The sequence below is a fragment of the Chenopodium album genome, chromosome 23 (assembly GCF_948465745.1).
Source record: "Chenopodium album chromosome 23, dcCheAlbu1.1, whole genome shotgun sequence".
NCBI lineage: Eukaryota > Viridiplantae > Streptophyta > Magnoliopsida > Caryophyllales > Amaranthaceae > Chenopodium > Chenopodium album.
The window spans coordinates 26,326,503-26,350,669 of NC_137856.1; the positions used below are offsets into that span (position 1 = coordinate 26,326,503).

The 24,167-nt window shown below is 34.4% G+C and overlaps 2 protein-coding genes across 2 annotated transcripts; both read right to left on the reverse strand.

Annotated features, from left to right (window-relative positions):
- Window positions 1–512: 512 nt before the first annotated feature.
- LOC145608434 (uncharacterized) lies at window positions 513–3,390 on the reverse strand. The gene is made up of 2 exons (XM_081664050.1): window positions 3,110–3,390; window positions 513–2,857 (listed from the first exon to the last, which is right to left on the reverse strand). The coding sequence occupies exon 2, from the start codon at window positions 2,844–2,846 to the stop codon at window positions 900–902; it is 1,947 nt and encodes a 648-aa protein (XP_081520176.1). The 5' UTR covers window positions 2,847–2,857; window positions 3,110–3,390; the 3' UTR covers window positions 513–899.
- An 8,661-nt stretch (window positions 3,391–12,051) lies between these two features.
- LOC145609399 (putative pectate lyase 18) lies at window positions 12,052–19,742 on the reverse strand. The gene is made up of 5 exons (XM_081664893.1): window positions 19,447–19,742; window positions 18,271–18,985; window positions 17,873–18,064; window positions 15,964–16,169; window positions 12,052–12,373 (listed from the first exon to the last, which is right to left on the reverse strand). Exons 1-5 carry the CDS (start codon window positions 19,581–19,583, stop codon window positions 12,112–12,114), a joined length of 1,512 nt encoding a protein of 503 aa, XP_081521019.1. The 5' UTR covers window positions 19,584–19,742; the 3' UTR covers window positions 12,052–12,111.
- Window positions 19,743–24,167: the final 4,425 nt, after the last annotated feature.

Sequence of the window (24,167 nt, forward strand, 5' to 3'; positions counted from 1 at the left end):
TATGAATACTATCAAAAGTTAAAACGTAATAACTCATTTGAAACTGAGGACATACCATTTATAAAATGTATTAGTGCTTACATGTAACCATATCATTATCCAATTGTAAAACATGTTTTATATCTTAAACACGTAAACTTATTCCCAACCTTAGAAAATACTCGTACAACAAGTACGGGCAACTAAAAAAATTCTAACTACACTTAGGTCAAACAAAGATGGTTAGGAAGCTAGAAATTTCCTACAAAAGGTTGTTGGCTTCACAACTTTACTCCATTGCAATGAAACACACTCAACCAATCATGTGAATCCCTCTGTAAGCTATTCGAGCATTTATTATTCACTCCTCTAACACATACCGCATTTATGATTTAGTGCCCTTTATCTTTAATAATTTTATGCTTCCAAAATTATTTTATTCTGGTGTTAATTTAATCAACAAGATTAGCCAAACACGGTCTTACAATTGGCTCATAAAATGGAGTACTGTATAATATTATAAAAATCATCAATAATAATGAAGTGCAAACTATTGTTTAGCACATTGGAATTGACATAAACATGGTTGTCTCTCCAAATACGGAGTCATACAAATGATTTGATACGTGTAATGTACAACCTACGTCCAAACTTGATTGTCACGTTAATAGTTCAATGGCACTATCAACGTGACTATTAGTCTGTATCGGAGGGAGTACCCTGTGAATATTAACATATATAGCCTATATGTAGCTCAACCAAACAATTGGGTAACGAAAAAATTGACACATTATACAGATGCTCTATTGACCTTGTAATGAATTGAATTTCCTCTAGCTGAATGTACTCGTATCTACCGGATCTTTCTACCCACCAGGGTAGAAGTTTGGATCGAAAATGAATTTATGGTACAAAAACTGTCATCTTGCACAGATAGCATTCAGCAGAACTTGGCCAAGCATCAAATCAACAAAATATTGGTGACCGATTTGTCCATCTCTCCATTTCATTTTTGCTGGAAATCTTCCATAATGTACACCGTCATTGCACCTATTGTCGAAATGCCATGCCCAAGTCATGTCGAAATCATCTACAACCCCAGTAACCAAACCGGCTGCCTTCAGTTTGTCCAGGAGGATGCCATTAAACACCTCCATTTTACTGGGATTGAATGAAAGAGTTCGAGCATATCCTCCTGTGGTGATTGTTGACCTGAAGATAAAATTCGACACTGCTAAGCCCTTCTGCTTCACTCCTTCCATAATCTCTTTCCAGAATAAAGCTGCGTATTCTGCCCCATGAATAAATCTCCTAACATTATGCCAATGAATTCCGTCATGTAAACCTGAATTCAATATGATAGTGTCAGGTACAGCAGACCCATTGAAGAAGCTCTTCACCAAATCTCGGTATCCTTCATTTGCTAGTGAATTTAGGCCTTCATAGTTCTTGGTCATGTTCCAATGACCATTGAAGATGTTTGTAATTCTAACAGACTGTGACTCATTTTTTGGGTTTGTAAAAATCTTGTCAAAACGCCTAGAGACTGCATCTAGTTCCTGATATGGAACACGAAGAAAGAAGAACAAAATGTTGCGAATGGTATCCACATGATTTGAATCGCCCCAAAAGAAAAGCCACCGATTGTCTAAGCAATTCCAAGCATCATCAGCAGAAAGTAATCTAAAGGAACAATGGGCAGAATAAACCCAACCATTACTCTCTAGCATCCCCAACGAGCCATTGCACCATGGGTTAGTGCAAGGATAGTCGGATTCCAAACACCTATACCGCCCATCATTGCTTATTTCACAAGCATCATTTTTACCATGCCTTGTCCATCTCCCCGTCCAAACATCTCTATTGAAATCAGACTTCCTACACAAATGCAATTCTGGCAAGATAGCTTCAGATTTAGTAAACGTAACAGGAATATTTCGAAGCTGCTGATCATATCCAAATCGAGCAGTTGAGAACTTTAGCCCTTCAAAGTGCCGGAATAGTAAGATAACGGTGAGATTATAAGTTCCAGGAAAATCAGGATGAACTTGAAGAGTAAATGAGTAAGTCCCATTGCCCCAATCCTTAATGGGTGGCCGCGATTTCCACAATTCACCAGACAAATCAATCTCAAAATAATCATCTCCAACACAACGAAGATTTCCCAACTCATCCAATGCCTGAAAAACAACCTCATGAGCATTCCCAGTTGACAACACAATTTCCTTCCCATCATCAAACCCAACAAACCTAATATCAACCGTTTTCGAATCTTTACAAGCCTCGCCCCCTGGTGCCAACCACCTCGACAACAGATTTGAGCTATAATTCTGCTCAAACTCAACTGATACCCAATCTAAACCATGACTCAAGTTCCTTGTTTCGCCTTTCGGATCAAATTCACCCGAAAATCGATCCAAATCCCCCTCTAATTGCCCCTTAGGCACACCAACCCCAACCCCAACACTATCACTATCACTATCACCCCCATTACCATAGTCTAACCCAGATGAAACATTGACATAACTTTGACTTGAATCAACCAAAACCTCATCTGGGTTTTCTATTCTAGGCAATAAAACATCACTATCATTGAAAAAACTGGCATGGGTAGCATTAAATTCATCATATAATGTAGTAGAATTTTGAGAAGTTTTAGAATTTGCAGATTTTGTACTATTATCAAGTAGTTTTTGAGAAAGAGTTTCTCTTGGATACCTCAAAAAATCAAACACAACAGATTGATCAATGCTCCAAACTAGCAACAATGCTAACAATGCTACAGAAACAAGAACCCCAACTCGGCGAGTTAGCCTGAGAATCGGCCACTGAGTTACCGAGTTAACCAACTTCTCCGGCATCATCATCTTCTAAATAACTGCAAAATAAGATAAACAACAACACAGTATCAAAGACTGAGCCAACAAACAGACAGCAGAAAACCAAAGTAGTGTGCCAATCAAAGCATATTTTTTTTACCCAGAAATCTTTGGTTGTAATTATTAATTAATACCCAGAAATTATTTAATGCTATTTTTTTCCTTAGAACATGGGTTTTTCTCGAAATTTTAAATCATTCAACCTAACATAATTTTTGTACAAAAATAAAAATAAAAAAGCTTAAACTTACTTGCATACTACAACAATGGAGATTTGCAGAAATTTACAGTATTACTGATTATTCATACATATGTAACAATGCAAAATAAATAAATTTGTAAGTAACAAAAAATAGATTCTAAAGGCAGAGTATAAAATAGTGGAAAAGGAAATTTTGGGGAAATTAAAAGGAAAAAAAAAAAAAAAAGTAATGTGTTTTTTACTGGAAATTTTATGAGGAGAGAGAAAGAAGTAATGATAAGAAGAGATGGTGGGGTGGTGGACTTAGGAATCCTAGAAATAAGGAATGAAAGAGAGTTGTAAAAGAGAAAAGGGTATAAACTAGAATAGACTTGTTTTATTATGAATTGGTTTTGTAGTGATAATGAATGTTAAATTGTTAATCTATAGTTTGATTATGAAATTTCCTTTTTGGTTCTTAATTATTGTTTAATTTACTTCTGTCTATGTGTTGGCAGATTGATTCAGAATTTGTTGTTAGATTTGTTTGATGTTTTCACATGACTTTATTAATTATTAATCATAAGGAGTGCTTATTATAAATTGTTTATCATTGAGTAAGCATATTAATTAACCTAAGATTAGACCCGTAAGATGAGTATTAAATTTTAGATAATTTGTCTTGGATACTAAATGTCATATCACATGAAACTTTAACCAAGAGAATTGCTAAAGAAAATAGATCAATTTATGTATTGCACTTGAAAAGATAAGAGCTGAAGCTAATGAAGCAACATAATAAGAAGGCATTGTGTAAGACTAAAATAGGAGCAAATTAATAGCTTTTATGATTGAGAGTTTAATAACTTGTCTCAATAATTCGATAGCTTATATCAGTAGTTTAATAGCTTATATACTATTATTTGTATCAACAATTTCGTAACTTAATTGACAATTTAATGACTTTAACAGTGCAATTGCTTATATTAGCAAATTTATAGCTTAAACTTATATCGATGGCGGTTCAATTGCTTATCATCAACAACTTTAATTTGTAGGTTAAATTGACAATTTAATAACTTATATAAACAATTTTTTAAGGCTTATATCGACATTTTAGTATTTGACATCAACACTTCAATATCTTATAATAGCACTTTAAAATCTAAAATCAATACTTCAATAACTATTGCAAATTAACTTTTAGATCTTTGATATATGTGACTATTCCCACTATACTATTAACATCGGGCGCCTAACCTAAAGCGCCACCACCTCCACCGTTAAAACCACCATCACAAGTGTCTTCAAAACCACCAACCACCTCCACGACTCTTGGCGTAACCACAACCAGGCCACCTTTACAATATTATTAGAGATGATTTAGATAGAATTTTGAGTTTACAAAGCTAGTTTTGAAAAACCTAGCAATTGAGGCGTTTATATGTGAAAAGTTTGTATATAGTAGTTGTGGATAAATGATTGTTCTACCTTAAATTTGATCAAATTTGATTCATTATCAATTATTAACAAACTAATGCGAAGCAATAAATTATGCATATTTTCTTATTAATCATTTTGTACAATGAAGTAGCTTTAAATAAAAACTAATTTTCAAGCCTTTTACATAACAACAAATGCAAGTTGCTAATCAAACTAGCTACTACGGAACATCTAATATTCCTTTCGTTTTGAGTCAAGTATAACATGTTGACCGACACTCTTATTGATGCACAATTCACCCATTAGAGTCTCTAATGGTATATACATAAATATCTTGAAAAGTTGACAATCGAATATATATACATTGATATTAGAGGTGAACAAGATGAATCCGACCCAACCTGAATTTTGGCATGCCTTGGACATTAAAAGTCGGCTCGAACTTGAGCTCGACTCGACCTAAAATTAGTTATTTTTTTGGGCAGGCTATTGACATGCATTTTAAGCATTTTTTTAGTCAATATAATTTGCCCGACTCGAAAATCCTATTAAGTCTGGTCTATATATAAGGCTTTTGGGCAAAAAATTTTGGATCAAACCTTAGCCCGGCCAACTTAGGATCCGTTCTATTCAACTTAATTTCAATTCAGTTCAGTTCAATTTCAATCAGTTCAGTTCAAATAAGTTCAGTTTAGTTCCTAATTTTCTTCTCTCATAAACAATTCATTTCAGCTCTGTTTAGTTTAGTTCAATTCAGCCCCAATCAGTTCAGTTTAGTTCATTTAGTTATTTTCAGTAAATTGGAACATGTCCTTAGTGGCTGATTTTTTATCTTCCAGCTTGACCTGAACTCAGCCACAACCCCCTTTGATCACATCTAATTAATATAAATTACATGAAATTGTTAATAATTATATAATACAGTCAATAGAGAGACATAAATAGTGAAAAAAACTACTTATAACTTAAATATAACTTAAATAGAGGGGAGTATTTAACCTCTTCTCTCATCTACATGGTCAATCGTTATGTAAATCACTCTTATGCATGTTGACTAGGCGTCCCAAATGAATAACAGTGTTGCATACTAATTTAATGACATATTGATAATTTTATAGAAGAACAACAGGTGATGGAATTACATTACATCACTTCAATTTTTAAATAGGCCGGGTGTATAATTGTACTCATTTTAGTATCACTACAACCATTTATGATATCATTACATTGTTACTAAAACAATTAAACCTAGTTGTACAATTGTACATATTCAGCTTCAAAATAAAGCATACCATAATTGTAGCTATCATTGATAGTTTGATACAATCAATCAATAACTTAATAACTTAATTAATACTAAAACAGACACCAGGAGCGACACGTGTCACATCTTGGTGCTGTTTTTTCCCTCCAAAACTCCCCTTCTCCTTTTAACTTTTTTTTTGTTTCTTAATATTTGATTCTATAATAAAATAATTTCTCTTATATATTATCTTTATAACAATCTAATATAAGTTTTTTTCTCTCTCTTCTAAAACCCTAAAGTTTTCTCTGTTCTCTCTCTTCAAACCTAGCCACCATATTAAAACTTACGGGCTTCCATTGATTTTTATCGATGGTAAGCCACAAATTCTTCTTTAATTTAATGTTTTTGGCCAATAAAGATCACCATCAGTATGGTGATTATAGTCAGTCCCTCCATGTAAGGTTTATTATTGTTTGTTTGGTTTAAGTGTGTGCAGGGATACAAATTTAGAAGATTCGTCTTGTAAATTTATGGAATTGCTCGTCTGTTGGTATAGGGGTGCAGATTTAGAAGATTCGTCTGACAAATTTGCACATCTTGATGATCAATCAAGTTATATCTCTTTTGCGACTATACATCAATGGAGCTCCGTCAAGAATAATGCAAAGACATCTAAAATTATCCAGGAGCAGTTCAGAAGCGATGCCATTAGTTTAGGGGTATTTAATTCCTGTATTGAGAATTTAGATCTCTTAAGGGATGATTGTAAGTGCCGAATGACTATTATTATTTAATGAAATCACCTCTCCTTATTCCATTCAAAAAAATAGCGTTATAACAAATATATTCCTTTTTACTTGGTGTTCATAATACTTACTTAAATAGTTATTTCAATTTCTTTTTAATTATCATTTAAATGGGGTGTTATTAGATTTTAATTTGCCAAAAAAGTAATAATATATTGATTAGTATAAAAGATCTTATAGAAATTACTTTAAAACATTATTTAATTATTTCAATTTCAATATTTCTATATATTCAAATTACTTACAATTTTGTTTCTGAAATTTTACTACTACGGATATATTATCACAAATTAAGGATTTCAACAATATAGTATGACTATAAGTCTATAATGTTGTGTTTGACAATTATATCATATGTCTAATTCTAGGTAAAGTTAAAATATCTTTTTTTTTTTTTTTGGGTAAATTACGTAATTTTATATGTAAAGCATCAATCCATAAATAGAAAATGTAATAATATAGATTAGTGTTGCCCACTTATTGATTATTCTTTGCCTAAATGATCAAAGTAGTATTTATTTCTATAGAAATGATTTTTTTTCGAGGAAGCATAGAAATGATTTTTTTAGGTATAAAGTGTTTATATTATTTGTAATCAATAATAATAACATAATACTAAAACAGACACCAGGAATGACACGCGTACACCAGTAGAAAAAAGTAAAAAGGCACCGCTCAATTGCCACTGGTTTTTAAGAACCGGTGGCAAAAAACAGGGGAAAAATGGGCGGGGATATTATTGCCACCGGTTCAAACCGAACCGGTGGCAAAAATATTATTCCCACCGGTTCAAAACCGGTGGCTTACTAATATAAAAAAAACCGGCCCTTTTTTTTTTTTTTTGGAAGACAAAACCAACCCTTTAAATACCCCAAACCCTACAAGTTCACCCACCATCAGTCGTTACCGGTGGCATTAGGGGGTTTTGAACCGGTGGCCAATTCACATTTTTGCCTAGTGGTAACTTCCTAACCAAGTCAAAACACTAAAAACTACCCTAACAACCACTACTTTGCCCCACACTCACATTTTTTATTAAGTAGTGGTTTGACCAAGCCAAAACACTAAAAACTATTTAAAAATCTACTCAAAATCTAGCGCCGAACACACCCTTATACTTCTTGTGTTCTTTTAATATTATACTACTTGCCTTTTAAGTAAGTTTCACAAATATTGCTCCAAATTTATTTTAAGACAACAAATATCTCTATTCACTCTAAAAATACCAAACATACCCTTATTTTTTCAAACTTATTCTTTAATTTATGTATATGATCATGGACACTTTTGTATTTTTACCTTTCTCTCTTCCTTTTTCTCACTACCAAAGTTATTGTGTCCAACTTGTATGGTGCAAAAATAAAAAAAACGGAGGAAGTGCACTACTTCGTTAATGGTCATGTTTGGTAAATGGCTTTTAGGTTAGCTTTTGGTTTTTGGCTTATTTATATGGTCAAACAACCAAAAAAAGTGTTTGCTAATTGGCTTTTCATTCAGTGAAAAAGTTGGCTTTTAAGCCAAAATGAAATAGCTGCTATGAGTAGCATTTTTTGTTGGCTTTTAGCTTGTTGGCCCATAAATTATCTAATAAACAGTCAACAATTAAATTTACTAAACACTATATTAATAGCCAACTTAAACAAACATGCAAACTTTCCAACTGGTCAAACAAGCCAAGTGATTCAGCCAACCAACAACTGCCAACTATCATTTGCCAAACAAGGCCTATATATATCAGCCAGGTTAATGTGGGCAGCCTCATTTTGCAACCAATAAAGGAGTAATTTCATTGCGATTTTGCACCCAAAAAAAGAACAATTTCATGTAATATACAAGTAGTAGAAGATGTTAACTATACAAGTAATTGGAACAGTGAATCCACTACTCCAAAAAGGTTCCAGACTGTCAATGAATGTGAGATTGATTGGCAATTTGACATACGTTACAGGTGTGAACAATTAATACTCACCATACTTCGTTTACCAAATGACAAAAGCACATGCCACGAGACGACAGACAAATCATTTTTCTGCTTTTGTTTCTTTAATTAGCGAGGTTGATTGATCTCCATTAAATTAACAATAATAACGTTTCATTGAATATGGCCTTTTTCGATTTTTCTATCTATTTTCCCACCCTCAAAGCCTCACTTGCATCACCGACTAGGCGACTACTACTTTAAATCTAGTTCTAGTGGTTATAAAATCTCCAATTATACGCCCTCTGTTTTTAGGGATATACCACTGAAAATAAATTTAGTAAATAATTTCATTTCAATAAAAATAATTACAATATATAAATTTAAGTTTAGTGAAAATAGTTTTAATTCGGTAAAAATAGTTTAAGTTCAGTCAAATTAAAATAATTTCAATTCAGTAAAAATAATTGAGAAATTATATTATGTAACCTTTTGTTTCATGCGATTTTTTTATGCAACTCTAACTTTTGCACTACTTCCTGAGGAACTCTAAATTTGTACTCCGTAAAACGTCATTAAATTGAATGAATTAGCTAACATTGTTAATATTTAAAACCTATACAAGACTTGGTTTTGGGCTTTGGACAGCCTATAATTTAAGCGAGAAGTCCAAGCCTAAGGCCCTGTTCTTTTGAGCTTCTGGGCAGAGTAGAGCAGATTTCAGCAGAGTAGAGCAGATTGAAGGAGAGTGGAGCAGAGCCGAGCAGAGAAGATTGCATTATTATTATTACTACTACTATTACTACTGCTATTGCTACTGCTACTGCTACTGCTGCTGCTGCTGCTGCTAATGCTACTGCTGCTGCTCCTATTGCTCCTGCTGCTGCTGCTACTACTGCTATTGCTGCTATTACTCCTACTACTACTCCTCCTCCTACTACCGCTACTCCTCCTCCTACTACTACTACTGCTACTTCTATTACTACTATTGACGCTGCTACTGCTGCTGCTACTACTACTGCTACACTACTGCTGCTACTACTACTGTTGCTTAAAGCAGAGCACAGCAGATTGAAGTAGAGCTGAGAAAAGCACTGCAGAGCAGGGCGGCTCTAAAAAACGAGGCCTAAGTTTGCTTGGTCAGATTTCATAATTTTTTGGGTTTTGGTTAGCCTATAATTTTGAATTGATTCAAAAATAGTCCAAAATACCCGTCATTATTAACCTAAAATGTCGGATTTAGCCACATGTCTGCTATTACTAGACTTGGCGACCCAAATGATCCGACCCGTGACCCAAAACTTGACCCGGTAACAACGATCAAAAACTCGAAATGAAGGTGGAGTTGACCTTATACCTAAAATGACCTGATCTTATTGTACCCAACCTGAAGTTGAATTGATACCCGAAATCACCCGATCCGAAACTGACCAGATCTTATTTTAACTCGAATTGCTTGACTAGAATACACGTGATATCCGAAATGTCCTGATCTATAACTATCTAATAACCGAGCTTAAACATACCTTGTGCCATAAATAACTCAAACAGTTTCATCTCCAACTGTAAATAAACTCACAAACCGCATAAAATTATTGATTTGAGCTTGATCCATAGCATTGACACAAAATGATGACCCTAACATAATCCGACCTGATTTTGACCTGACCTGAACTTGCTCGACTCAAAATTGACCCCCTAATTTAACTCGATCTGATACTCGAATTGACCCAGTTCGATACATACCCATCGAATGTTAGCTAACCATACCTATACCTGACCCAAATGACCCATTTGCCAGGTTTACTAATATAGTATTAGTTTGTATTTACAAAATATGCAAAATATGAAACATTATTGGTTAACACATGCCACTTTTATTTAGTTTAATTTAAATACATTACCCGTTACCCCTAGGCCATAGCCCTAACTTAAGCGGTGGTATAGGACTAATAGGAGCTGGTACCTGGTAGTTAGTGACTTTAGTGGGCTAAGTCCAACAAAAAAATACTGGTATAAAAGTGAAACGCATCTTTTGACGCAAAATATGGGAACATACCTGGTCTCACATGCTCATCCTTCAAGGCTCCGGACCCACTGGAACCCGTTTATTTTGGGTCGGAACTACAGTACTAAACTCAATTGTTGATTAATTTCATCCAAATATTTGTGCACTTTAATTACCCTAACCCATATTTAAGGGAAAATTAGTTGTAAACCATCTTTTAATGAAGCTACTAATACTTATTTGTAAAGCATCTTTAAATGAAACTTTACTAACTCCCATAAAAATTAAAATGAAGTTGGCAACTTCTATTAGAAAAAGAAAATAAAGATACTATTGTAAACAATTCATGTGAAAATATTGTTCCATATATACTATTTGTTGTACATTGTTGTTAATCTACTTAATACGACTTGACATGTCTAAATTTGTCCGATTCAATCTAATCCAATCTAAATTCAATACTAGAGTTGTAATAACAAAAGATCTCATAAAACATTATTGTATTCTAGAAATGTATTTAAAACCCTAAATTAAGGTTGGCCCTATATGATTGTACTCATGTGAGGAACTTGTCATATATCAAGCTAAAACCAAAAGAGTTAAGTGAATCTAAAAGACTAAAATCACCATTTACCAACATATATAGATAATTGACCAATAATTAAAAATTAAAAATAAATGGGATGGAAACATAATCAATTTTTAAAAGCAAGAGCAATATAGAAATACAATACGGAGTAAATTTTTAATTGATATACTTTCTAGAATTAGGCTCAAGCGCTTAACTCAAAGGTAGACCAACATAGAAATATAGAATCACGGTAAGACCGTAAGAAAAAGTTCATAGGAAGAGGAAGAAGACTTATTTTATCACGTTTGCCAACGTACACCTCTAACCATAAATATTTTTGATTTTCAACATGGCTAGAGATTACACCTTAGACATATTTATTTTATTATTATTTTTTTATTTTTTATAATTTTTTTTTTAATCAAAGACTGATCCTCACCGTGTAAAAATTATAGAAAGTTGATATTAATAAAATTCACACTGAAACGGTTCAACAAGATTATAATTTATAATTGCTATAAATCACAAAAGCTACTCAAAGGGCCTGTTCTGATTTACTGAACTGAATATTTTATGAGATGAGGAAATTAGGAACTGAACTAAACTGAAAATAAGCTGAAGAGAACAAATTTACAAATAGTGTCAAAATTCACAATGTGTCAACTAAAAAGCACAAAAGAAGTATATGCTTAATTGCTTATGTTGGGAGGCTGAATGACTTTCCCACTTAGCCCAATTTTGGCGTAACCAAATCCATTTTGTCTAATCCAATTTAATGAAATCCACTATCTATCCTTATGGGCCTCACATGAATTAGTGAACGTTAGATGGTAAAGGTTGAAATGGAGACAAGATTCATGAGCACATTAAAAATTCAGGAATAATTAATTAGTGATTAGATTAGGCATTTCTCAAGATTCCAAAATATACAGTTCAGCTCAGCCCATACTACTTTGGGGTTGTTCTTGTGTTTAATAACTTCCCCCATGGTAGCAGATTAAGTTACAAAGCCGCAGGACATTACTGAAAATTGGTAATTTTTTTTTTTCCGGGATTTTGTTTGATTGTTTTGATTAACAACTATAGACATAATAATGTTAAGGACATCAAGTTATCGTAATTAGTAATCGTGCAAATTATTGAAACGACAACAATAGCCAAGAAAATGGAGGCCTTAGATAAGGATGGTGGTCCGCCACTCCCAAACATCATGCCAAAGTAGTCTGTATCACCATCAGATCCAGAACCAGAGCTAGATCCAGAGCTGGATCCATAGCCAGATTTAGCCTGACTGCTGCTACTCGTGCTTGTTCCACCGCCTTGTGGCATGTTTGTGTCATCCCTACATGTATACAAAGTTAAAATCAAGTAGTTCATGAGTTACATGGTCTATATAATATCTTAAACTGATGCTTTAATTTAAGCAAAAAATCCCAACTCAATGATTTGGAGAATATATCAAAGCTGCAATTCAACAAGGTTTGGCCCTCCATTGGCCTATAACTATGCCATGATTTGCAATGCAGGCTCATATCTACTACTAGATCCTTTGTTAAACTCACATAACTATGGAGACATGATTTGGAATGCAGGCTCATACCAGCTGTCTCATATCTATCATCTCTATTAAACTGTTTTATTACAAACCCAACTTTACGATAAAAAAAAGCTGGGAAACTTTTCCACCGACCACCTTATCACAGAAAATGCATAGTTTACATCTTTGACGTAACAATCTCTGTAATTATAACTACACAAACTGTTCCTAGTTTAATTAAATCGCGTAACCTTCCACAACTTGACTAGTAGATTCTTTCTACTTTTTCTTTCAATCCATAAATTTTGCAACATTTCCTTCTATGAAAGTTCATAAATATTGCAGTATCTCCTTATTTTCACAGTAGTATTAACAGTGCAGAAAAATAACATTAAAGGACACAGTGGTAATAATCATGGCATCCACGTTAAAGAAAGAATAAGCAAATTCTAATGATGGATTTTGTTGAGTCAAATCAAAAAATTTTAATCTTATTTGTCGATCATTCAAAGATAGCCATAATACTCAAGATGAAAGGAATATTAGGTGAAATGATTGTGGTGAGCTTAGAGCAGCTCATGGGCCAGGCCAAAAACAGATCTGGAGTAAGGCCAAAAACCAGGACCCAGCCATACCATAGGTAAATGTCAACACATAGAGAATGCTTCATTTGGTCATCAACCTAGCCGAGTGCCAAAATTATCAATGGCAAACTAAAAGTGGGCAACCGCCCAAAATCTGGACTGGCTGCCCCAAAATATACTTGAAGCCAGGACAACAGATTTGGGCACAATTTAATCATGGAAATCTGGAAATAAGATGGCTTTTCTCCAAATTACCAAACTTATTGGTAGAGATGAATTAGGTGAGTGGCTCGGGGCTTGGATTGGGTCTAGGGTCAAGTGACATGGAAGTAAACACTCTGCTTCAAGATGACAGCAAACTTCATGCAGCAGGCATAAAGATCCGTATCAGGCCTCATGGGGGTTACAGCCCTTACATGTAAAATGGCCCTAATGGAAATTTTTAAATATATCTCATTATAAAGCTTGAAAGTCAAGCCATGCTGAAGCTAGAGTGCTCGATTAATGTGAGAAACCTACAGCTCTCTAAGATTTGATTCCCTACTGCTAACTACACTATTTTTCCCAAACTTGGATCAATTTCGTCTTAGGCTTCAGCTAGAGGGACTGAATGTTATAAGCCAGATGAAGCAGAACAAGGATACAAATGTAGAATGAACATTCCTAGCTGCCATTGTTGGCAAATTTGTGAGCAGAATGTAAACATTTGGAGCATTAAGACGCAGATTGAAGGAAATTCTTTAATAGTCAGACTTCTTTCAGACTGCAAAGTTTGAATCTTAAAATCTAGCAGTTTGCAGTCCCTAATTCCTTATGTAATGTAGATCAAAAGCTCAATGCATCAATACAATAAAGTAGCTTTCACCTTATCAGTCTATTAATACTCAAGACAAACACACTTCAACAAGGTTAGAATAGGTTTCACATTTTCACCTCATATCTAGGAGAAATTATAATAGTTCAAGCTTCAAGATGTCCACTAATGTTTAAATGCCAAGTATCAAAAGTCTAATGGTGGATGTGAAAGTACTTACCTTTCTAATTTTGGAAATTTCGAAACAAATAAAAGATAATACAATTAGTTTTTATTTCTATATTGTACCCCTACCCTGAGTTCTGGACAAAAACCACTAATAAGAGTTATAACTAACTACTCTGGTTGCAGTTAATCACTAACAGGTCGAAAAATGGCTGATTGCTAGTAGAATATCTTATCAGACTACAATCGCTAGTTTTAACATTGAAGCCCTTGGAAGCATTATCTATATCTTTAAATAAACCTTTCATGTATGGAAAGATTAGAAATAAAAGGCCAATAATTACTATTTGGACTTTCATAAACAATAAGAATGTGGCCAATATATGACCAGATAATTTGTATTGTAAATCTTTTTCCTCTTTCTGCATGTGACAAAAATATCACAGGGAGGACTAACCTGTTACTCGTGAAATTCCTGTTTAGTAAGGCTAAGTAAGAATAGGAGCCTCTATATTGCATGGAAAAGGGAATTTGTTATGTTTGGATGGATACTTTTATGGAGCTATTATATAGAGGCTAGGTAAGTTGCTCTTTAGTTATAATATATTTCTACCACTTAGAAATAAAGAAATTTATTGACTCAGCAAATTAACCGTATTTTCACATACTTTCTATAATATGTTTGATGAACCACAAATGAAAGACTCTTTCATATTTCCATAGAAATAATGCTTCTATAAATGTGCTTAATATTAGAAAAATTAGAATAATTGATCAGAAACAACCTAAAATGTGGATATGAGCTAAGATGTGTGGACCAAGGATGAGCTAAAAGTCAGCAACTGTCATTATCAGGAAGAAAGGCCTTATCAGCACATGGATGATGGGCCAATTCTGATAACACAACCAGTGGCAAAGGAGAGAAAATCTTTACCTTTTAACTTTGTGCATTGGCTTTTTGAGGAGCTTTACAAAAAGTGAAATAGATAAAAATTAAAATGAACAAGTAGTTTTCAGGGGTTTGTGTGATTACATTAGTGTTGTGCTATGAAGCTAAGCCAAAATCCTAAAATGCAGAGTTGTTTTTTACCCCTGAACAATTGTTTACTACCCTATTTAATGATTATTTACATTTTATGAGTTTCATGTTTTTGATGATGTCAATAAAGCAAAGTTAGTAGTTTATACATCTATGTATCTCTAAAAGTAAAGTGCAAATATCTATTGGTTAGAAAGTACAAGTTTTGATATTTGTAAGAAAGACACTAATAGTCAAGTATGCTTTGAACAGGAAAAGAAAAGAGGTACACATTTAATGGAATGTAATTGACACAGCCATATTTGACATTCTAGACACACAATTAATATAACTAGAAGCAAGGGACATAAGAACCAATAACAAGTATAAAGCAATGATGCACACAGAAATCAGTAGTCACGCTCTCTGTCTTCAAAATATCCCTGGTTCATGTGAGGGACGCTAGAGAGTGATGTGGCAATGTCTCTTAAAACAAGGGATATCAAGTACCATAGGGGACGAGAAGGGTATAGTTAGGTACGATGGGGATAAAAACCCCAAAAGTAGGCTATGGATATGATTCTTAAAGAGAAAAAAAAAAGAGTTCTTTCCACAGTTTTCTCTCCGAGCAGAATTATATACTGTCAAATAAAAAATTTCTATGGTTTCTTTACTTTTCCTCATTCACTTTACACAATTCTCATCTTTGTTTGAAGCAGTAACAACTAACAAGATTATAATCTTGTATAACTTTAAGAATAAAAGTAATAATCATATGAAACAAATCAAGAGCTTGGATCAGTTTAGCAGTTACCTGGGGTCTCCAAAAGCACCAGCATACATGGTAATCTGGTCAATAGCTGCTGCAGATTTGGGTGCAATACTAGAGGCTTTGGTATATTGTGAAGTTAAACCATTTCCAGAAGGCACAAAGAAGGCTCCATTTAACATTATGTCCCCTTCACTCCTCCAGTTCCAACTTTGCCAATTCTTATCCCCTGATTCCACACGCCTTGTCACCTGATGACATTCCAACATTACAATTAAAGACTTATTTTTTCTGTCCATTAATTAACAAATTCACAGAATTATTCTAGTTCTAAAGAGAAAGGAAGAGGAAACCAAATCTCACATAATACTTAAATATAAAAGTTGGAATTCTAAATTCATTGACATTTTTCAACCCTAAAGTGAGAAATAGTAAGAACAAACTCCAAGCCTCAAAGTAAGGAGATGTCATGTCTACAAATTAAACATTTTAACTCATAAGTTAATGTCATTTTAAATTGCTATCTTACAGTCAAATATCATCCAGGGTGACTTAAAACTTGTAAATAAAACAGGGTACTGTGTTCAGCTTAAGTAAATCAGAATTTAGTTCCATTTATATACAAATCATGTTATTCTCAAGCAAATTTTATTCTTCATAAAGTTACCATGCCCCATTCAGAGATGAAATTTTCGTTGTACAGCAAGCTCCGTGTCTAGTGCATAAATAACATGATTCACAGTCATAGCTGCGAATCACGCCAAAGATGAAGCATCAATGAGGAAATTGACGGGTAGATCACAAACAGTCAAGGCAATGCCATCCAAGTGGATACACTAGATTTGAGGCAGTAGGGCTATTAGGTCTGCATAGGATAATAGGTAAGATTGTGGCTTAATATTGTTGGATTGTGTTATATAGGTTTCCAATGTAGTTCATTGGAGACCATGAAAAGGCAAACGGCACAACTATCTTGAGCAGATAATATATTAGTTATCAAGATTGATAATTTTGGAAATTTAAAGGTAGACGTATTTCCCCTTACAACCCACTAATTACAACTAATAGATTGGGGGAAAAGTTGACATATTAGAATACAAATTGTAACTCTTTAATTGTGATAGTCTTCTTGATCTGTTGGAACAACCTGACAATACTCATTAATTAATTCAAACATGCATTTTTCCAATACAAATTTAAAAAATAATTAACTCAATAACATTCTGTTCAACAATTAGAAGTCTGAATATTAAGAAATACTATAATTAATAATAATGATAATAAATCCATGGTGAAAAAGGTGGCAAAGATTCTCAATATATGCTGTCAAGCACCTTCAGACAGGCCCACATCCACTGGGTAGACTAAGACAGTATGACTACATATCTGAGAAGTGAGAACTGACATGAGATTCCAATTTTTAAAGGTCTTTATTTAAAGCCTCAATTGGTTAAACCAGTTGTCCTTGGTCTCAAAAGTCCAAAATTTTGTCTATCATATATTTTTGTGGGTCCCTTCTTAGCCGATCCATAAACAATTACTACAAACAAACTCAAGAAAACTGAACAAAATAAACAAGTTCTTTGTTTCCTTTGAAAAGCTATAATACTCCATACTCTGCATTTAGCAAGCATTTAAGGGAAAAGATATACGGAGTAAATTGCTTCAAGTAAAATAGTTCAAAAAACTGTTTGAGCCCTCTTGAAATATCTTCACTATCTAGCTATTCCTTTCCATAAAGTAATATCTTACCACCTAACTAACTTTTCAATTCGTAAACGCGCATTATTTTAATAACAATGGATTTAGAAGAAGTATTAAACTTAAATCCGCCGACAAGAATGGCGGAAAAACAAATTAACAATATTTTGAAATCATAACAAAAGGCATTAAACAATTCATAGCAGAGAAGCCAAAGCAAATGCGGTAATACAAAAAGTACAAATTGTCTAACCTCCTTAATATACGGGTTGGCCGGGGCTGTATACCGGTTACCTTGGCTATTGATTGTGGGGTTATCACTCCCTCCAATTACATAAATCTCCCAATACCTGAAATCATTGTTAACTACATGCACATATCCTCTTCTACACCTAGGCATCCTTTGCACTACTCCTTCTCCAAATACATTAAAAGCCAATGTCACCTGTTATTTACACAGTCAACAAAATGTAACGAACATGTTAGAGTTGGGTCACTAAAGTGAAACTGTTTTTACCATCTCAACTCATTGTGATTTTTAGTTGCAACAAAGGAATATTTTGTGTCTCACAAATAATACGGAAAACACTGGACACCAAAGTGAAATTGTAAACGGTAAAATACGAACATACATTGAATAAGAAGTTATACCTGCATTCCCTCATCCAACACATGGCCATCACTATTACCAAGCAACATAACATCGTTATGGTGAGTAAAATGACTGTTAGAAATGGTGAGAGCTGTGGTCCCCACAGTAGCATCAATAAGCCCATCAGTACAAGAAGATAAAGAGCAATGATCAATCCAAATATTACTTGACCCAAAAATTGTCATCCCATCACCGTCCGATTTCGAACGGTACCCTACATGAGTAGGACTCGACCTTACGAGCGCATTCCCGGCAGGAACACAATTATGCACATGGATGTTATGTATGATAATATTCGATACATACTGTAGTGTGATGCACCCACCACCTGTAATGTGGACATTCGCTCCTCGACCATCAATGGTTTTATAGCTACTAACAATTAGCTCATACTTGAGCTTGATTGTCATGTCACTAGAAAAGACAATCCACAAGGGTTCATCCTGGAGCACACCATACCTAAGAGTACCCGGTTTCGGGTTTACTGGGTCAGAGTCGGATGAGTCAGTGACTACATAGATCTGACCCCCTTTTCCTCCTAGTGCGGATTGGCCGAAGCCAATGCCGCAATCGGCTAACTTCTGGCGGTTCGACGCCCAATGTGGGTCGCACCGCCAGCAGTCGTCTATTGGGTTGCCAGTTAAGCAAGAGGATGTAGGTGTGTGCTTGGAATCTTCAAGCATTTGTCTCCTCACAAGTGAGGCATTCACCATTCTGTAATTGAATATAACAATGTCAGTCATACTTTTACTAGAATCTAACTAATCGGTAATTCAGAGCCTACTAGACTTCGACTAATCTGGATGTAACAATGTCAGGTTGTCAGTAACACTTATTAGACTCGGACTAATCGGTAATATAGAGCCTACTAGACTCCGACTAATCAGGATTCGAACCGGGGTTGACCCCAATTGAGAACATTTTACTTAAATTGGAAAATGTACTCAGTTTTTTCATAAAATATACAAGTTCCCCATTTTAAAAAGCTAAAACAGAAAGGAAAATGCTGGTAATTAAACGCACACTAGATATTCGATGAAATGCTCAAGTGAGAAAAGTGTTTACAAATGCATGTATTAATGCAAATAAATCACAACCCAGATCAATGTTTGAGCTTCTAAACCAAACCCAGATGAAATTTTCGATTAAAATGAAGAAAAAAAAAAAAAAAATACCTGTGAACATCTTGAGCAACAGCTTCAGGGTCAGGGTGTTGATGGGGGAGAACGAGGTTGGTGGTGGCGGAAGACAGAGGAGGAGAGAGAAAGAGAAAAAGAGAAAGAAGGAAGAAAATGTGGTAAGAGAGAAGCATTGTGGAGGTTACAGAAATGGCGGACAAATTGGTTTAGTAGAGTGAATAATTCATTCTACTATAGTGAGGTCATGGAAGCAGGAAATGGTGAAACTGCTGCTAAACTTGGGGAGATGTGATCTGTATTTTGTTTGTGTTTTCCCAGTTGAGTTTACAGCTGCATAAGAGTATAATATACTGGTAAATTTTACTGCGTCACAAAAAGTTTTGTCCAGTAGTCAGTAGCAGCTGTTGTCTGTTATTTCATCCTTTTTCTCACTTTATCATGGCCCTGTTCTTTCGAGTTGCTGTGTTCTAGTGAAATCTATTCTGCTGAGCGCCTGAGCTTGCTCTACTGTGCTCCGCTAAGTAAAATTATTTGATTCCGTTCAGCTAATACTTGCTCTACTGAAATCTGCTCAACTTTGCCTACAAGCTTAAAAGAACAGGGCTCTATATTACTTCTGGTGTTTCTTTATGTTTGCTTGTTACTCTATATATTTTCATGATGCACGAGTGAAATTTAAAAACTCTAATCACAAATCATCACTAATTCGTTTAGGATATCACATTTTTATGATTCTTGCATGTGCAAAGTTACATATATTTTTTTTTAAAAAAAAAAACCTAAAAAAAATATTTTTTTTATTTGTAAATTGTGAAAAATTAAATAGGGGGCAAATATAAATAACAAAAATATGAAATACTCCCTTCTTTTTTTTTCAATTGCAATACTTAGATTGACACCAAATTTTATACAATTGATTGAAATTTGTTAAAATATTACTCTATATGTGATTGGAATTTGTTGTGGATTTTTTTTTTTTTTTTTTTTAAAAATGACACTGGGTAGATAATTTATGTCAAAGTAAGGGATGTGAAAGGAGGTGAACCACTTAAAAAAAATACGGAGGGCGTATGGTTTGAGTGGGGATCATGTGATCTAGTGAGCCACTTAGAAAAAAACTGAACAAGTAAATTTAAAACAATTAATCTTTTACATATAATTTTACTATAGAGTATTCTCTTTGTATTTTATTACTTGCTTCATTTCTCCATGTGCGGAGTTTTAGGAGAAATATGATAGAAGTGGGGTTGGGTTGAAGAATAAAAAAATGTTTAAAAAAAATAAAATAAAAAAAAAGAATAAAAAAAAAAGCAAAAGTGAGTATAAGAGGGGAGGAAAGAGAAAATTAAAATATGATTTAAATTACTAGCGAGGAAAAAAATAGTAAAATTTTATTATAAGTTTTCAAAAATGAAATGGAGCAAGTAAGGGCTTGTTTGACATCATTTTTGGTTTTCAGTTTCTTGTTTTTTTGAAAACTAAAAACCAAACATGAAACAAGAAAAAGGTGTTTTCACTTTTTTGTTGCCAGTTTTCAAAATTATCATGATTTTAATAAGTCTAAATATTTTTTGATCCATTATGTAACATATGTAAAAAACCAAAAAACAAAAAACCACAGCGATGCCAAACGGACCCTAATCTATCTGTTTTTATTTAAGTGCCACAATTTGACTATGATGCCTTTAATTATCAATAAGTATAAATTTTACTGTAAAAATTTGATTTTTTGAAACTATATTTTGAGACAATTCTAACAAGTAACAAGTATTCATTGATTATATTTTTATCTTACGTATGAAACATAAACATTGGTCAAAGCGGTGTATGTCAGTAATGTCAAAGTCAACCTAAAACAATAAATAAAAACGCGGGAGTGAAGGGTCTGTTCTCATACGTTGAAATTCAGTTCAGTTCAGTTCAGCTCAGTTTAGTTCAGTTCAGCTCCTAATTCCCTTCTCTCATAAAATATTAATTTCAGTTCAGTTCAGTTTAGCCGAGTTCAGTCAATGAGAACTGGCTCTAAGACCCTCTCCAATGGTGAAACTTAAGTGAGTATTTTTAGGAGAGAGAGAGAGAGTATTTTTTGCAATGTATACCAAAAAGTTGGTATATAAACTTAGCAACTCCAAAAGTAAGTTGTTAAGTTTAGATACTCAATTTTGAGTCTCCTTTGACAAAAAGTTTGGGCCTTGTCAATATTCTAATATATATATATATATATATATATATATTTTTATTACTCCCTCCGTCCCCAAATGATAGTGCCTAATGGCCTATTTTTAGTCCCAAATTAATAGTCTCATTTGCTTTCTTCAAGTACCATTAATATTAATTTTTTATCAAAATTCCCTCCAATTGCAATAATATTTGTGCAAATTTAACATTTCCAAGTAAAATTCGTTTTTCAATGTACTTTTATGACTTTCTCTCTCTACTATTTTACATACACAATGTAAATTTTATCTTTTCAATGTAATTTTACTACTTTTATTTAAGTTTCTTAATTCCCGTGATTTTTGCCGATAAGGGGCTATCATTTGGGGACGGAGGGAGTATTTTTTAATCTTACAATAATTGATGGGCCATAAATTGAAAGTGACATTTGTATATTTTAGAGAGTCTGGAAAATTAGACTTAATATGAGTTGCTAAATTGAGAAGTGGGTATGATATCACCATTGGAGGTAAAAAACAACTCATTTTGTATTTTAATACTCAAAATTGAGCCTCACCATTGGAGATGGTCTAGTAATATACGGACGTAAAAAAAAAAGTAGAACAAGTAAGATACGGACGAAGTAATAAATACGGAGTACTAATTACTGTGAAAAAAATAAAATTGTACATTGAGTCATGACAAGTGTGAGCAAAAATTCCGGGTACCCGGAATTGGAACCGGAACCGGTTAGGAACCGGCAGGTTCGGAATCGGAATTGGACCCGGTGGTTCCAATTCCGAATAGTAAATTAAGGACCCGGTTATAACCAATTCCAATTCCAATTCTCAATATTTTGGAACCGGAACCGGTTGGGTACCCGGTTACCCAATATATGCTAGACTAAATAAATTCTAAATAACTAAAATATGTTGAATGTATCTGATTTGTAAAATAAAAAAGCATTAGTAATACTTAACATAAATAGTTAAATACCTATAGCTTAATGCATATATAAATATAAGTATTAAACGCTAAAAATGAACTAAACTAAAATAAGACTTATAATTTGTATTATATTTTAACACTTACATATATTAGTGGGTACCCGGAACCGGAACTGGTACCCGGTGGTTCCAAGTCCAATTCCTAAATTTTAGGACCCGATTAAACCAATTTCAATTCCGGTTCCGAATTTTAGGACCCGGTTCCAACCAATTCCAATTCCGGGTCCTACAATTTTGACCGGGTACCCGATTTGCTCACCCCTAATAACAAGCGGATCATGCCCTCATGTCATAGTTTTTACCACCGTAATGTTTGCTCGATAAAAAAGGGGTGAAAAAGGAGTCTCTTTCCTACAAATTTTTTACAGGCTTGAGTACTTTTAGAATATGACTAGTCAATACACAAAACTCCAAGTCTTCAACGGTCAGAGTTGCATGAAATTTTATAGGCTGCAGCTGAATAATGTGGCCATGGGTCGGGCCAGCCTTTTGGCCACTTAAGGCTAGGTTCTGCCTCAACTAAGCATGTCACTATGTCAGTGAGTCACGAGAGGTTTGCCTGTGCACAAATTTGACACGAGCATGTTAGTGAGTGTAAGATAAATTTAGACATGTAAACAATATACATCAACTTTTTGGTGCAGCAGGACACACCGTGTGGCAAGGATTATTTTATTAGGATTATCTGAGTTATTCAGTCAAAAGTTACTCGAGTTACTCGGTCAAGGGTTACTTGAGGGGTTCGAACAGGAGTTACTCGAAGGATTCACTCGATTAAGGGTTACTTGAGGAATCACTCAGCCAGGGGATACTCGAGTTACTCAGTCAGGGGTTACTCGAGTTACTCGATTAGGGGTTACCCGGTCATGGGTTACTCAAGTTAGGCCCTGTTCTTTTGAGCTTATGGGCAGAGTAGAGCAGGACAAAACAGAGCAGAGCAGATTTCAGCAGAGTAGAACAGGGATAAGCTTCCACACATTGCGAAGCAGAGCAGAGCAGAGCAGGGCAGGGCAGGACAAACCAGGGCAGGGCAGAATAGAGCAGAGTAGAGAGCAGGGCAGTATAGAGCAGAGCAGAGCAGGAGAGCAAAGCAGGGCAGAATAGAGCAGAGCAGAGCAGGGCTGAATAGAGCAGAGCAGAGTAGAGCAGGAGAGCAGAGCAGAGCAGCTCTAAAAAACACGGTCAAGGGTTACTCGAGTTACTCGGTTAGGGTTATTTAAGGAGTTCGGTCAAAGGTTGCTCGAGTAATTCGATCAGGGGTTACATAAAGAGTTCAGTCAGGGGTTACTCAGTCAGGGTTTACTTGAGGAGTTATTCGAGGGATTTGGTCATGAATTACTCGAGGGGTTACTTGGTTAGGGTTTACCCGGTCAGGAGTAACTCAAGTAACCCCTGACCGAGTAACTTGAGTAACCTTGGAAACTCAAGTAACCCTTGTCGCACGGTACAGCAGGCTGCTTACAAAAACTTGTGAAAATAATACACATTTCCTCCATTTTCAGATGTTACTCATTAAACGACTAGAATGAAAATACACATAAGAATTAGTCCTAAAACATTTAAATCAACAACATTTCTTTTTAATTTTAATAT